The sequence below is a fragment of the Alternaria atra genome (assembly GCF_907166805.1).
Source record: "Alternaria atra isolate CS162 genome assembly, contig: 21, whole genome shotgun sequence".
Taxonomy (NCBI): Eukaryota; Fungi; Ascomycota; class Dothideomycetes; order Pleosporales; family Pleosporaceae; genus Alternaria; species Alternaria atra.
The window spans coordinates 4347455-4363102 of record NW_025091319.1 but is presented as its reverse complement, the minus strand read 5'-3'; the positions used below and the strand labels follow the sequence as shown (position 1 = coordinate 4363102).

At 51.4% G+C, this 15648-nt stretch overlaps 7 protein-coding genes across 7 annotated transcripts; 2 read left to right on the top strand and 5 right to left on the bottom strand.

Annotated features, from left to right (window-relative positions):
- Positions 1-882: 882 nt before the first annotated feature.
- ALTATR162_LOCUS1883 (uncharacterized protein) lies at positions 883-1690 on the bottom strand (the record flags this gene model as incomplete). Its single annotated transcript, XM_043309483.1, has 3 exons — positions 883-1439; positions 1486-1608; positions 1660-1690. 3 exons carry the CDS (start codon positions 1688-1690, stop codon positions 883-885), a joined length of 711 nt encoding a protein of 236 aa, XP_043165418.1.
- A 167-nt stretch (positions 1691-1857) lies between these two features.
- Positions 1858-3591, top strand: ALTATR162_LOCUS1882 (uncharacterized protein; the record flags this gene model as incomplete). The annotated part of the gene is made up of 8 exons (XM_043309482.1): positions 1858-2031; positions 2081-2112; positions 2191-2228; positions 2282-2364; positions 2414-2661; positions 2717-3225; positions 3275-3322; positions 3380-3591. 8 exons carry the CDS (start codon positions 1858-1860, stop codon positions 3589-3591), a joined length of 1344 nt encoding a protein of 447 aa, XP_043165417.1.
- An 866-nt stretch (positions 3592-4457) lies between these two features.
- Positions 4458-6634, top strand: ALTATR162_LOCUS1881 (uncharacterized protein; the record flags this gene model as incomplete). Its single annotated transcript, XM_043309481.1, has 4 exons — positions 4458-4787; positions 4842-5078; positions 5143-5748; positions 5798-6634. 4 exons carry the CDS (start codon positions 4458-4460, stop codon positions 6632-6634), a joined length of 2010 nt encoding a protein of 669 aa, XP_043165416.1.
- A 348-nt stretch (positions 6635-6982) lies between these two features.
- On the bottom strand, positions 6983-8610 carry ALTATR162_LOCUS1880 (uncharacterized protein; the record flags this gene model as incomplete). The annotated part of the gene is made up of 3 exons (XM_043309480.1): positions 6983-7564; positions 7628-8017; positions 8065-8610. 3 exons carry the CDS (start codon positions 8608-8610, stop codon positions 6983-6985), a joined length of 1518 nt encoding a protein of 505 aa, XP_043165415.1.
- Positions 8611-9008: 398 nt separating this feature from the next.
- ALTATR162_LOCUS1879 (uncharacterized protein) lies at positions 9009-10009 on the bottom strand (the record flags this gene model as incomplete). The annotated part of the gene is made up of 3 exons (XM_043309479.1): positions 9009-9349; positions 9400-9648; positions 9706-10009. 3 exons carry the CDS (start codon positions 10007-10009, stop codon positions 9009-9011), a joined length of 894 nt encoding a protein of 297 aa, XP_043165414.1.
- A 764-nt stretch (positions 10010-10773) lies between these two features.
- Positions 10774-12617, bottom strand: ALTATR162_LOCUS1878 (uncharacterized protein; the record flags this gene model as incomplete). Its single annotated transcript, XM_043309478.1, has 4 exons — positions 10774-11855; positions 11906-12230; positions 12287-12322; positions 12372-12617. 4 exons carry the CDS (start codon positions 12615-12617, stop codon positions 10774-10776), a joined length of 1689 nt encoding a protein of 562 aa, XP_043165413.1.
- A 1065-nt stretch (positions 12618-13682) lies between these two features.
- On the bottom strand, positions 13683-15195 carry ALTATR162_LOCUS1877 (uncharacterized protein; the record flags this gene model as incomplete). The annotated part of the gene is made up of 2 exons (XM_043309477.1): positions 13683-14090; positions 14143-15195. The coding sequence occupies 2 exons, from the start codon at positions 15193-15195 to the stop codon at positions 13683-13685; spliced, it is 1461 nt and encodes a 486-aa protein (XP_043165412.1).
- Between the last annotated feature and the right edge of the window lie 453 nt (positions 15196-15648).

The following is a 15648-nucleotide window of genomic DNA, read 5'->3' as shown; positions in this document are numbered from 1 at the left end:
AAGCCAATGACCTATGCCGACAAAATCCCTTACCAAGCCTGCATGCAACCCGCAGTTGTCGCTTCCTCTTTCACCCAATTTTTTCTGTTCAACCAATTTGGCCCCCAATTTTGGAAATTGGAATTCGCCTAGTGCCAGCTTTCTGCACGCAATCGCGCTGCGATGCTGGGTAAGAAGCTACCCTGGACAACCGGAGGCGCCACTCCGGCACATGGCTGCAGCGCAGCGCTGCGCTGTCAGTAGAAGATCATACCGATTCGCGTAACAAAGAATATCGAAGTGTCCAGAGCATTCGACCTAATGACATCGCTCGTCTGCATGTCGGCTACTGGCGCTGCGGAACGGTGTTCTGCCTAACTTTCTCCACTATGGCACGGGCTACTTCTGCAGTGTAAGCAATAGTTGTTCAACGGTTAAGAAACATGTCGAAGCTGTCGTTATGAGTTACGTGAAGATGCGAGTCTTGACAGCTGCCAATCGATGGAGAGGTAAAAGGACCACAACGCGCGAGCTAGGTATCAACAGCTGGACTTGGAGCACAATTTCTCAAATATTTGCCATCTAATTGGATGCGCGCAGAATGGTAGCAAGTATTTCAAGTATTTCAGGCGAAACATTGGGATGGTCATCCCAATATATACGTATTGGACAGAAGTAAGGCTGCGCCTCACTTTGTCCAAGCCACCACAATGGGGCTGCAACTCACCCCCATAAGCCCCTTTCAAGGCAACCATAGGTACAGCTGAAGCTCGATGATTTGTTTTGGTTGGGTACTAGTGTGGGACTATGGCTTCTACGGCATTGACGGCCAATCTATCGACTTGGCGACGAGACCCAACTTCCGCATACGCACAGCCGCTGGTTGTCCAACATGCGTGTGCATCACTTCCCAAGAGCCTTGAGCCTCTCGTCTACCAGCTTCGAAACCATCTTCTCTAGTATCGCAAACTCTCCGTTTGACGATCCCTCAAAGTATCCAGCCACGCTCTTCTCCACGTATTTGCCGACCTGGTCTACCTCGACATTAACGTCCTCGCCCGGCTTCTTGCCTGCCGTGACTACTTTCTCCTGCGTATAGGCAATCAACATGACCTCCCACCAACCCTCGGGGCCGTCTTGCACCTTGGTGACGGTCAAGCTAGCTCCATCTATTGTGACGTAGCCCTTCTCGACAATGTATCGTAGCACCGAAGTATCGCGAGGCTTGAAGCGGAAGGTAAGCGCGTTGCCGTCGGGGGTTACCGACTCGATGGTGGCAATGGTGTCGACATGGCCTTGGACAAAGTGGCCGCCCATGCGCGTGTTGGCAGAGACAGCGCGCTCCAGGTTGACCTTGGAGCCCTCCTTCAGCGACCCCAAGTTTGTTCGCCGGAGTGTTTCGGGAGCGCATCCAATCTTGAATGACGACTTGGTGAACTCAGTGACGGTAAGACAGGTTCCTAGTCGAATCAGACCATGAAATGCATCAAAGTAGTGCCAGCCTACCGTTGACACTGATACTGTCGCCCAAGTGGGCGTCACCCAGTATCTCCTCACATCCGGAAATGGTCAACGATGTGCCGCCGCCTCCCGAGGCTGTTTGGTCGAGCTTCTCAAGGGCGGCAACAGCTAGTCGCTGTCAGCCGAGCCGAATGCAAAGGACAATGCATCGTTGCTTACTGCCAATGGTTTCGACGAGACCAGTAAACATGGTGGGGTGTGGGTAATTGGAGAAAGAAAGTTGGTGGGGTTCTGCAGCTAACGATGAGCCTCGGAACTAGCTAGCTCATCTTCGGGAATACCTAGGTATGCCGTGGAAACATTTCCGTCGCCGGGCACATGTCGTGATCCTACCTTCATTCAATCCAAATTTCAAACATGTTGTCGAGAAGCTCAAGGCGTGCTTTCCAGTCGAGCTTGCCGGTTCTACGGCCCAATTGGACACGACCTGGCCATGTTCGACGACTAGCAACTGAGGCATCAAGTGCAGATGCATCTAACCTACCTCTTGCCGGCATCAAAGTACTTGATATGACAAGAGTGCTTGCTGGAGTAAGTCATGGCTTACCAAATGATGACGAACCCCTCTAATATCCAGTAGCCATACTGCACGCAAATACTGGGTGATCTTGGGTATGCGATGGATGACCCTGTACGGACCAACAACCGAGGTTGGCAGTATGGAAGATTTCAAGATTGACAACGTATTAGAGCGGACGTAATCAAGATCGAACACCCAACAAGGGGAGGTACGCAGAGACATACAACAAAATGCCACGTCCAAACTAATAGGTATGCCTAGACGACACGCGAGCATGGGGACCGCCCTACGCCAAGTATACAGACAACCAAGAAGGACCGGGAGAGAGTGCATACTACCTGGGTGTCAGTGTAACGGCAAATCTCTCTGGCTCTCTGAACTCACCAAGAACAGGTCAACCGCAACAAACGATCGATAGGTCTGTCCTTTCAGCATCCAGCCGGTGTAGATATTCTACATCGTCTAGTCAAGGAATGCGATGTGCTCGTTGAGAACTACCTTCCGGGATCTCTAGCAAAGTATGCCATGGACTATGATACCGTCTCAAAGATCAATCCGGGTATCATCTACGCTAGCATTACGGGTTACGGGCAGACTGGACCGTATAGAAACAGAGCAGGTTACGATGTTATGGTTGAAGCGTACACCCTCCCAACCCTTCTTAGTGTCATTAACTCCAATACTAATATCATACAGTGAGATGGGTCTGATGCATATAACTGGAGCTCGCGACGGGCCACCCGTAAAGGTGGGTGTAGCAGTAACCGATCTTACAACCGGCCTCTACACCTCCAATTCCATCATTGCTGCTCTCTTCCGGCGCCTCAGAAATCCAGCCTCCAAGGGCCAGCATATCGATGTTGCCTTGTCAGACTGCCAAGTCGCTACCCTAGCGAACATTGCCAGCTCTTGCCTCATTAGTGGGAAGCGCGACACTGGGCGCTGGGGAACTTCGCACCCATCGATTGTACCGTACAAGGCCTTCAAGACGTCGGACGGAGATATTCTGCTAGGAGGAGGTAACGACAGGCTGTACGGTGTGCTGTGTAACAAGTTGGGAAAGCCTGAATGGATTATTGATGAGAAATTCAAGACGAATGCGTTGAGGGTTCAGCATAGGGACGAATTGGAGGAACTGATCGAGGGAGAGACAAGAAAGAAGAGTACGCAGGAGTTGCTAGACTTGCTAGAGGGAAGTGGAATGCGTGAGTATCATCAATTGTACGCTCAACTGTTCTTGACTAACGATCATAGCATACGCTGCTATCAACGACGTACAGGATACGCTAAACCACGAACATGGTATGTCTGCAGTCCTTGCTTAGTGTGGGGTTCTTGTTTTGTATTAACTTTATGCAGTTCTCGCAAGAGACATGGTCAAGGAAGTAGATCACCCAGCATGCGGACCCATCAAACTAGTCAATACGCCTGTGAAATGGTCAGAGTCGACTCCAGGCATACGACTTCCCCCGCCCACTCTAGGCCAGCATACGGATGAGATACTTGGTGAGACACTGGGTATGAGTAAGGAAGAAGTAGAAGGTCTACGCAGTGGAGGAGTTGTCGCATAATCTCAAGTGGATGCTGTATCGGGTTGAAGCGTGATAGAATATGAAAGTCATGTTCTGGGATAACGCCGTGTTCTCTATCAACCATAGTCTCGTGTATTTCCCAAACCTGCATAAGAGCAAGTTGATGATGTTCCTCTCCTAAAAAATGGGTTGCCTCTGCTTTGTTCTATCCTTCCAACTCGTCATCCTGGAACGAACTGGGCAGAGTGAGAAACTCGTCCGGCTCGTCCTGTGCGTACAGCCACCCAAAAACCCCGTCGAAGAGTGGAAGTCTTGTTCCATCCGGCGTGAGCGGCCTGTACTTCTCGAAGACAGGATACTTCTCCAATTTCGTAAATACAACTTGTTCCTGATCAGGATCACCCTGCTTCAACCTACCTCCCAGCATGACCGCTACGGTGGAAACAGGCTCGGTAAAGACACGAGGTCCGTATACAGCCGAAAAGACGAAGACACGAAAGAATGAACGGATGTACGTCTTTGTTAGAGGTTTGAGCCCTTCATACTCGGGATCCACGTCGGGAAGATCGACGCCGCCAGGATCTCTGCAAGTAGATTCTCCATGTTGAGAATGAGGAAAGCAGTTAGAATAAACCCCTCTGAATACCTTTAGGGTAGATTTCCCTAACAAGCTGAAGACATACGAAATATAGCAGTGAACTTGGTTGTACTCCGCATCCCCACTCTCGATCACATGTCACTGCGTCATAGCGTGTCGTGGGCGGCGCGTCGGTTGTCTAGGGCAACGGTGTTCTGGCCATGTTGACCGACATGCGCGCGCACGAGCGGGTCCATATGGCATTTGGTACACCAAAGCCGACCGATACTCTGCCTGCATCTCCGAACAAGGGACAAACGCAATCAACATGGAGCCTCCATCACGACCCTCGAGTTCGTTATTCGATGTCTTTCTGCGTCTGCGCCCATCCAACTCGGGAAGTGCGCGCTTCCTGAGCGTCGAAGGAAGCGAGAGCAGCCATGCCACCCATATCACCATACAGCCGCCCACCCAAGACAAACGCAAGCGTGCTGTTGAACGATTCGCCTTTACACAAGTCTTTGAGGAAGATGCGCGGCAAATGGATCTGTTCAAGGCCACCGGTGTGGTTCCCATGATTGAGGGAGTCATGGGCGCACCCGGCCACCACGGGCGAGATGGACTGCTTGCAACGCTGGGTTGCACTGGATCCGGCAAGGTACATATAAAGTGAATAGAGCAACTGGAACTGCCCATATTGACGCAACCACAGAGTCACACGATTCTTGGCACCAAATCCCAGCGCGGCCTCGTTCAAATGACGTTAGATGTCATCTTCCAAGCGTGCGATGAGCAGCTCGTACAATCCTTCTATGGTGCCCCGGCATTCTCTTCACTAGCAACAGCGGATGTGTCAGAGGCACAAATGTTCACGGCGACCGCGTACATTGAGTCAATGTACGGCGATGATCAGTCCGGACGCTACTCACGAGCGCAAACCCCCATGGCAGTAAGTTGCCACGAGATGGTCTATACACGAGTCTTGAACGAACATGAGCTGACCAATAGCACAGGACTGTAGTATATTCTCCACAGGAAGCACGTACAAATCAAACAAGATGCCGCGCCCTTCAACGCTGCCACAGTCCCCTTCTGTCGCCGACATTCAGATACCTGCAGACCCGAACGCAGAATACGCCATCGTCATGTCCATGTACGAAGTGTACAACGACCGCATCTTCGACCTATTGAGCGGAAACACCGCAAAGAACAAGCAGCCAAATGTGAAGCGAAGGGCATTGCTCTTTAAGAACACCGAGAAAAGTCCAGACCGGAAAGTCGTCGCTGGTCTCACCAAAATCATCTGCGGAAGCTTCGAGGAGGCTATGATGGTGCTGGAGACTGGCCTCATGGAACGCAAAGTCACTGGTACTGGGAGCAATGCCGTGAGCTCGCGAAGCCATGGCTTCTTCCATATCGAGATCAAGAAGAGGGACGCTGAACGCAAAGGTCCTTGGTCAAGCAGTAACCTTACCATCGTTGACCTGGCAGGATCAGAGCGTGCCCGAAATGCCAAAACTGCAGGCGAGACACTCGCGGAAGCTGGCAAGATCAATGAGTCCCTCATGTATCTGGGTCAGTGTATGCAGATGCAGTCGGACAACCAAGGAGGCTCAAAGGTACAAACTTGTATCCATCTTTATAATTCTTCGACTAACATGCGTCCAGAACATTGTGCCGTTCCGCCAATGCAAACTTACCGAGCTTCTCTTCTCAAACTCATTCCCTGCCTCCGCTCGTCAAGCCCAATCGCACCGTCAGCCTCAGAAGTCTATCATGGTCGTAACGGCTGACCCCAAAGGTGACTACAACGCCACATCACAGATCCTCCGCTACTCCGCCCTCGCCCGCGAGGTCTCCGTGCCGCGGATGCCGTCCACTTCAGATACAATTCTCTCCGGTGCACCACACAAGCGACCTGGTACGGCTTCCTCAGGACGCGCGACCCCGTCAGGCCGCACAACACCTTCAGTCGCCATGGAAGAGCTCGAATATGCCAACGCCGAAATTGCACGCCTCACAGCAGAAATGGAAGTCTTCGCCCTCCGCCTCTCCGAAGAGACGGCTCGCCGGAAAGCAGCTGAATCGTCCTGGGCCGCAGCCGAAGATCACATGGTGGACCTTGAGCAAGAAATCCGCGACGAATGCTACCTTGAGATGGAAACTGCTGTCGACCAAGAACGGCGGAGATGGCAGACTGCCCTAGACAATGAACAAGACAATCAGCAAGCACACATAGATGCCAAGGTCGACGTCGTCATCCGAGCAACAAAGGCGCAGATGAAGCAAGAAATCAAGGTTTACGAAGACCCGGATCCAGAACTACGGGACAGGATCGACGAACTGGAACGTGAAAATGAGATGCTCCGGGCCAAATTGGAAGCTAGGGAGCGTGAGACGCAACAAAGATCTGCGAGCCCAGTGAAGAAGATGAGGATTCTTAAGAGTAAGAAGTGGGAAGACCCTGAACGCACAATGGGCGGGTTCGGCATTGGCGATGAATGAATGACGACGTTTTAACGGCTTCGAACCGAGAGCATGCATGCATGGCGTTTGGCGGAATCATTTTTCTTTGGTATGGGGTGATGATAGGATTACTTTGGGATCCATTTCTTGCTTAGCTATATTTCTCGAGATACCACGCTTTTGTTTAATCAAATCTTCTTTCACTTTGACTACAAAATCACAAGGTGATCATATCACTGGATCGTGTTAGTGTAAGCGCGCTTCAAGAGTGCAAGTCAAGTTTGCCCTTGTCCTTCGGTATCAGCGATTTAATCGCTCCACATCATCGCTCTCCATGTCTGTCAGTTCATCACTGGTTCTCTCTGCAGATGCCTCTCCAGCAGCATCCTAGACTACTTTCTGTCCCTCGCCCATACCGTCCAGTGTGCCATCGGCACCCATGCCCGTCCCGTCTCCCTTCCACCCGTGGCTGAATACTTCAAAGTTGTCGTCGACAAGCCAGTTCAGATCTTCACTTTCTGGGCGTAGTGTTCGTGCGAGCCCGTTACCAGCTTTGGGGTAGTGTGCTGGTGGATCGGTATCGTAACCATCGTCCTCTTCATACTGGTTGCCGGCCAGATCTATGGTTGTGCGTGGCTGCTGGCTGCTCTCGCCGAGGAGCTGCGCTTCTGCAGGGTCCATTTCCGAATGCGAATGTGACGACAACTGCGGTGTGTGATTTGTTGTTGTGTGGCCATTTGGAGGCGAGGTCATCTGGGCGAGACCGAAGTTTGGTGGGGGTTGGTAGTGGGCGTAGTGCTGGGTAGCTGAAGGTTGTTGTTGCGGCATTTCCGACTTGATGATCGAGAGATTTGGTATGAGATTCCTAACATTTGGAGGAAAGATGGGTAGTTCTGGATGTCGAATTGTGGCGGTAAGGAGGAGACCGACTAGCTGATTTTGGGGGAGCGTGTTGAAGTATGCGCGTTTCTGCTGGAATCAGTATACCAAGTCTTGCATAACTATAAAGTCTATGCTATCGGATGGACGCACCTCATATATAGTCAGGTCCTCGGCGGCCACTAGATCCTGTGCACCTTCCACAACGGTCTGCTTGGTCCGTATACATGGTCCACACAGCCACTCTTTTTCAAGCACAGTAACCACCTCGTTGTCGATGGGCGGGTTGTGGCAGTACTGGTGGTATGCGGTACTACACGCATCACAGAAGACTATTCGGTTGTTGGACGGATCGGTCTCTCGGTGACAGGTCTTGCACTTTGCCGCAAGTAGGGTCTTGGTCGACTTTCTCCGCTTGACGCCTTGAGCTGGCTCTGGGATAGTGGGTACGAATGCGACGGGCTTGTTTACACTTCGGCCAGACTTGGTTCGTGTGGGTAGTGGAGTGTACGAGTCTGAGACGTCGGAGTCGTCATTATCGTTCTACGCCATGTTAGCATACAGTCTCCGAGCACACCACAAGGACTGACGTCGCTCTCCTCGTCACTCTCAGAACGTTTCCGCTTGCCACCTCTACCCCCACGTCCACCACGCCCTCCACGTCCTCGTCCGCGCCCTCTGCCAGATCCACGAGCAGATGAAGGGCCCGAAGGTGATGCGCCAACTTCCGTCTTGAGTCCACTTGGTGTGCTAACTCTTCCCCCTCTTCCTCTACGTCCAGTAATCGCAGCTGGCGGGGGTGTCGGCAGTTTGTCGCTAGTAACGTAACTCTGCAAGATCTCTGCCCGCTTCGCCTCGAAGGCAGCACTTCCAGCGGCATGGCCATTCTTTCCTTGGAGGCGTTCAAGGATAGCAGCAGTCGATGCCGAGTACTGGGGAAAGTTTGGGGCTCCGGCAGCGCCGCTACTTGTAGGAAAGGTAGACATTTGCGACGACCATGCAGGTGGCATAGGCGTTGTCGATTGCGCTTCTGGATGTGGATGCGGAGGAGCGGACATAGTGGCTGCGCCGCCGATCGCAGTTGGCGCGCCATTGCCAGCGCCAGGTTGACCATTTGGGGGATCTGACGGGTCCATCCTGCTCTGGCAAGTTCCGCGACTGGAACTACGTAGCTAAGAATGATGCGATTGTGCTCGTTGAGCAAATAGATAGCATGTTGCCGCTTGACAATCAGTTCGAGAGAAGCCGCGGTTCTGGCCCAAGCTTGACACTAGCGAGTAAGACGCCGCATTGCATCACTGGTCCGTCTTGCTTCTACACCATCTTAAGCACTTTTCTATTCTTAGAGAAACAGATCATTCAGCTCAATGCTCCGCCCTAACTTCTACCCTGCCTCTGCCTCTATACCAGACAACACCATGACCATCATCCCTCTCCTTCCGCCTCTGACTATGCCCTGGAGGCCTCGTACGATATGTCCTTCCTAGATGCGGTCTCGACCCGCTTCAACATCTCAATCTCCGACTCCGAGATCCTAGCCGGAATTTTCTTTGCTCATGGTATTGCCCAGTGCAGGGAAGCATAATCCCGGATGGAACACCGTTTGCGCCGTCACCGTGAGCACAATCATCACGCCCTCCAGCAAGATGAACTCAAGTTCGATGCGCATGAGTTCACCGCCCCATCCTCCAAGTAATTCAGGTATGCGGTATACACATCGAATCAAGATTGTAGTGTAGGCGACTACAACAGCGCCACAGAAAAACTTGAATCGTCTATTGGACCAGAGCGTGAGTGCCGAAGCAGAGAGGCGGTCGCGGCGACGGTAGGTGCGGATGCTGTACTCCAAAACGAGAAGGCCGAATATAACAAGTACTGTTCAGATCAGCTGGTTTGTTCGAGATGTGATAAGGATGCGAACTTACCGACAACCTGCCAGATGATACCAGCAATCATGAGGTTCGTTCCAACATCACCGATGCTCTCTCCCGAATCTGCCGTGGCCGCGAGCGCTCCACCAGCACTTTGCATAGCCAACGAAGAGATGTCGCAAGCGATAAAGATGTATGTGTACCAGTTCGGCCGCAATCTACTCCACTCCGCGCCAAACTGGATGACCACATGTTTCAGCGTCAAATATATACCTGCAGCCAAGAACGCCGGCGCGAAGATGACTACCCGCATTTATCAGTAAACTATGCTTCCCAAGTGAAACAGGTAAAAGCACTTACGCAGCACGATCTGGATGTTGAAACCAGCATCATTGTAGGGATTGCTGTTCAGCATTACTCTGCCAATGTACCCGATACATTCTGCCAAACATCCTAGTCCAACCGCGATCATATACGTCCAGGTCTTGTAACGGATGCCGAAGTAGAGTTGAATCATGAGAGCAAGACCGAAGAAGCCAGCGAAAAAGGCATTGGCGATGAGATTTGGGGTGTACCCGTAGATTGTGCCTTCGACAGGACATTCAGGTGTGACAGAACTGCACCATTCAGGGATATATGAGGGACGAGGAGGTGTGCCGCCCATCGTGTGTATCGTGAGATTTGACAGATATAGAGTTGATTATGAAATGGATATGTGGGCTTTGCTAGTTGGAGAGTTGTGGGTTTATGAGGACGACTTGCTCATGAGTATGTCGTGTAAAACATCTTCATCTTTCTACATATATACTATTTAAAGCACACTGGTCATCGGCTGGGTGGCTTGCACTGCCATATTGACACGCACTCGTATGCCGCTCTCTTTCTCTCCTTTACCACGACTTTACTTCGAAATCCGCATGTATGTATTGCGTATGCCTTTTTGGGGCCATCTCGCGATCTGGGGCGTATCCTGATGTGATCCCTAGCCTACTTTTCGCGCGATTGTCTACTTTGGGATTAGGGACTTTGTGTGGAAATAAGCTGAGTGCTTGGCTACGGGGCTTTGCAGAGCGGAGCGGAGGCGAAGCAAATCCCATGGGTTTCGAGTCAGCTTACGTTGCCTAGACCAATCTCTGTAGCGGAAGCTGAGATTTGACCACCATGTAAACTCCAATGGGGAACTCAGCGAGAAGATAGAAGCGTGATTTGCACATCGAATGACCTGAAGAAGCACGTGTCTGTCAATGTAACGATGAAAATCTTTTTCACGTCGACATTCGATCTTCTTCCAATTTGAAGAAGGACGCGAAGAAAACGGAAGCCAGCAGAATGGGGAATCACGAGTGTCGTCAAGTTTGCTTCCTGTCAAAACAAAGTGTAAATAGTCGTTTGGATTGATGAGTGCTATGAACTAAAGTGCTTGTTTGTTCATCGCTGGTAAACGTCAAAGTTGTGGGCGTTGATTAGCGCCATTCCCTCTTTCCTATATGTATCCGGCTCTGCGTAACTAGTCACATTGGCGTCGAAAACAAAGTCCATAGGGTTGGCATTATCGTATCGGGGCCACATAGGCTCTGTTCCGTTGAAATCGTACGTCTCCCTCCAAGAGTTAGGGTCGAGGTCGTGGATAAAGCTGACCCAGTTGCTGTTCATGAACCTAGAGAGGTCGCGGTAGCTCTCGGTTTTGTTCTCAAACGGAGGAGTAGCAGCGGGTAGGTAGCCGACACCTTGTAGGTTGAGGAATACGAATGCGACTTCTTGGAAGTGCGTGACACCGACTGCAGCAGGGAGACCAGCCGGGATGGCATTGAAGCGGTAGCAGTATGCCGACACATTGGCGGCAGCCCATGTCTGGCAAGTTAATCTGCGGTTGGCAATGAAGACCTGGTCGCCAAAATATGACGCTGAGCGGCGAAACTGCGCTCCAAATTCCGGGCCCACGGTGAGATTACCCAAGCTTGCGATCACGTTGACGGAAGGATCATTGGGGTACGCTGCAAGCAGTTGCTCTGTCAGATTGGCAGGAACTCCGCTCGCCATGATGAAGGTACGAAGGTCTTCAGTGGAGTTTACAGGCTGAGGGCTGAATGCTGTACCTTCATCCGAGTTGGCACCCGAGATGATTGGAACATGTACGAACTCGCCCGCGTCGAGCTGGAGAGAAGTGCGCTTCTGGATGAAGTCACCATCCAGACAAGGCATGAAGTTCGTAATGTTGAAAGTCGGGGTCGTGGTGTTGAGAGCAGTGTTAAGCTGCTCAGCAGGCAACAGACGTAGACATTCGAGCGGACTGGTAGTGTTTGCGCAACTCGTTCGGCGAGTGAGCTCATTGTACATGTCGGCGTAGCCTACTGCTGGGTCCGGGAGAGGCCCGAAGTTGACGGGGTTGCCGCTCTGCATGATAGCACCACGGAAGAGCTTGTCGTCACGTCCACTGTAGGCTGTCAAGTGGAATCCGACAGACGCTCCACCAGCGCTCTCGCCATAGATAGTCACTTGTTCGGGGTCGCCTGTTCTATGTCAGCTCATGTACTCCGACATTTGTCTTGAGCAGACATACCTCCGAAAGCTTCGATGTTCTCCTGTACCCACTGTAACGCCAAACGCTGGTCTCTCAGGCCAAGGTTCAGGTTCCCAGTATCCCTGACCTCTTCACTCCCACTGAGGAAACCCCAGGCAGATAGTCGGTAATTAATGCTCACACCAATGATGGGCTTTCCAATCTTTTGCGCATTCTCCACGGTGAACGAGAGGTTGTAGCGCTGATCGATGCCTCCTCCTTGGAAGAAACCGCCTCCATGTATCCAGAATGCGACTGGAAGTTTTTCATCCTCACTGCATCCTGCTGGACGGATAACGTTCAGGTACAGACAGTCTTCCGACACCTGAAATGGGGCAACGAGTCAGTTTAAGTTGAAGGCTTAGTTTGTTTGAACCCTACTGGATAGTTCCATTGATCAGAGCCATATCCGTAGCACTGCAATATTTGTCAGTCTATGCTCTTTACAATGGATGAAGCTATGTACCTCAGTAGAGTACTGCGTAGCCGGCCTTGTCTCGTCCCAGGTGGCGTTGAGGCCGACAGGATTTCTGAAGCGAAGACTTCCAACGGGCGGTTGAGCATATGGTATACCCAAGAAGAAGTCCTGATCATATTCGGCAGAGTGTGTGCCGACATATGTTCCGTTCTTCGTTTGGGCGGTTGGCGCAACAGCGTCGGAAGCTGCCAGACAGAAGAACAACGCGGTCGCTAGAGTTGCGTTGCGCAACATGACAGGCGATTGCAATGATGGAAGGTATCAACCCAAGCAATCGTTGAGGCTAGCCATGCTTTATACTGACAAGCTTTAGCTCGCTGTTGCTGAGTAGCCTCGTCTCGGGGGCATAGTCTGTGTCGTACTGCACGCCTAGACATCTGCCGCTCCGTTCTCGAATCCGGGGTATGACGGTATAGACCCAATAGTAAATATTCTCCGTACCGAGGATCAAGTTTTGCGGGGATCATGACATCGTGACGCCCGTTGTTTTCCTCGAGAGGTGGAGAACCATGCGCGACCAGGGTTTCCATTGGACAGGCTCAGCCCGATGTTTGCCCGTGGGCCCCAGGTGTCTTTTAGCGTGGTTACCTCGATGGTGCTGTGGGGTGCAGGACATGGCAGATCCAACGGCATTTCCCAGTCTGGAGCTCAAATCTACCACCGATGGTGAGTTCGCATATCCTTGGTATCACCCTAGCTACAATCTTTGGCCTATGTCATCGCTTAGGTACTTGCTCAGCATCAGAGACGCCGGAGCTGAATGTAAAGTGCTTACAACTGAAAAGCATGTATCTGGTAAGAAGACTGCGAACATGCTCGGCAATTTCATCGGAGACACTACAGTATTTAGCCACCGGACAGAAGTCCCACTCTGTGACGCTCTTCCAGGGTTCACAGCGATTCAGCTTTCTTTTCCATCGCCAAGATGCTTACTCGGTAGCATTGGTAATTGTGCTCTCTGTCACTTTTCAGCTAGTTCCCTCTGCATCTTAGTCTTCTCTCTCCACTTCTCGGTGCGAGAATTATGTTGCAGCGTCATCTCCGCCTGGTATGCAGCGACCTCTTCTAGCCGTGCGCCAGCCACATGTGATGGGGTTTCGATGAACCCGGCAGCTAGGGCGTTCAGAGCAGTAGTCGGTATACCAAGGATTCCGACAGTCTATTCCTTCTAGCGTAGGACCAGAACTACAACTACTAATGCCCTGTGAATGTCTGTTCGTTCCAGATTGTATGAACTCAAAACGTGAAAGTGCAGTGAGAGTGAAGTGAAAGACTGTTGATTAAACTAGGTGGTATCATCTAAAATATACTATTATCCGCGCAAGTGAACGGTCCGTTTAAGGTGCTATCAGGATCATTGTAGATGTCGATGAGCGCCTTCAAGGATGTGTATAACCCTCCCACCATCAGAAATATGGTCATCATCATGATGGCGTAGTTGACAACGGCCAGGGCCTTCTTTCGCGGTGTACTCCATTGAGTCTTCCAGTTCAGATGCAGCCAAAAGATGCTCGTGAGTCCGAAGGTGAACCACGAGATGAAGATGGCGGATGAGATGTTGAGAATCGATGAGAAGATTGGAATCGCATTGGAGATGATGAACGATACGATCCAGAAAAGGGCGCCGAGGCCGATCCAGAGAGTCCAGGTGAATGTGTTGTGAACGTTGACCTGCTCAGGCTTTGCCGTACGCATGATGGTAATATACTACATTGACGTTAGTTCGCTGGTTTCCTCTATAAGATAAAAGGATTCTTACCATGAATTTGATGGCAGTAATACCGATAATCAGGCCAGTTCCCAGCACGGAGGGGATAAGAATGCCGTAGGCGATCTTAGCCGTCAACTCAGGAGCCGAACCGAGCGCGGGAGATGTAACGGCATCGCCTGCCAAGCCATAAATGACACAGGCAACCACGATATAGATGACGACTTCGAAAGACTTCTGCATAAAGAGCGCAGGAGGGAAGTCCTTGGATGGGTCTCTCATCTCAGCCATAACACTGATGAAGCTCTGATTTCCTGCGAATGCAAAAGCAACGTTGAGCAGAGCGTTGACAGTCTCGACGAAAGTAGGCTTTCCAACCAAATCTATCGAGACGTCGAATCCAGGTGGGGCGTTTGGTCCAGCAACACCGAGTGCAATCATGACGATCAGAACCGCAGCCACGATAGAAATTGTGCATACCCAGCTAGCCGCGGCGGCGAAAGAGAGCTTTCGTGGGATGCAGAGTAGCCAACAGAGGACGTGGGGAAATGCCAGGAAAGCCACCGTGCAGAGGGCATGGCGCGAGAGCGTGTTGAGAGCGACAGACAGAGTAATGTTGGCTGAAGCGCAGATGAGAACAAGGTTGAGAACAAAGGCGATTCCAAGAAAGTATTCGAATGGCTTGCCTCCGACGTACAATGCGCAGTCGACCAAGTTTGTCACCATTGGGTATCTCCGGTAGAATTGGAGAAGGATGAAACCGCAGTAGGTGGTCAATCCACCAAATCCAAGGATTGCGATGATTCCGGGTATCAGGCCGAGCGTCTTGAGTGCAGAGGGCAAACTGAGGATACCGATTCCGACTTCAATCGTAATTAAGATAACGCACGCTCGCCATCGGCCCAGTGTACGGTAGTTTTCTCCTGGCGCATTAGGGTATTCAGTTGCTCCAGCAAATCCATCGCCTGTCCACCCTGTCGTGATGTCGGTGTTGTGTCCGTATGCCTGCTCCATATCGTCCTTCTCCGATGCGGTGGTGTGAGAAGCAACATCGTCGTTTGAAGGCGCTTTGTGCTCTTTCTTGAGGAAAGCTTTCAGACCCATGGTTGAGATTTGACCGTAACAGCGTATTATGGTGTCTCGAAATATACTGGATGAAAGGTGGCTTGGTAGCGGAAAGCGGCGAAGCTGGGTCTTTTGAACCTGCGCGCCTCCTGTATCGGACCTCTGGGTCATCATCCTAGGACGTAATGTGTGCTAGTGGCCGAGCAGATCCTGGGAGATCGCCTCCCGGCGACAACTGCACAATTCGACTTGAATCTGTGGCTAACATGGTGCACCTCCAAAGGATCCGCTGTCAAGCCTGCAATAGCGGAGTAAAGTTTGTGGGGGAGAGAGCATAATAAGGCTACATACGGCATAGGCATTTGAAAACATCGTGGTTACATAGTGCCAATGCAGAAGGGGTCCTGGAGTTTGATGAGGAGTGTGGGTCATCGTGAGTAATAGTTTGCGCTGAGATGCGACCGTGTCGTCTGATGCTCCACATATCACGTA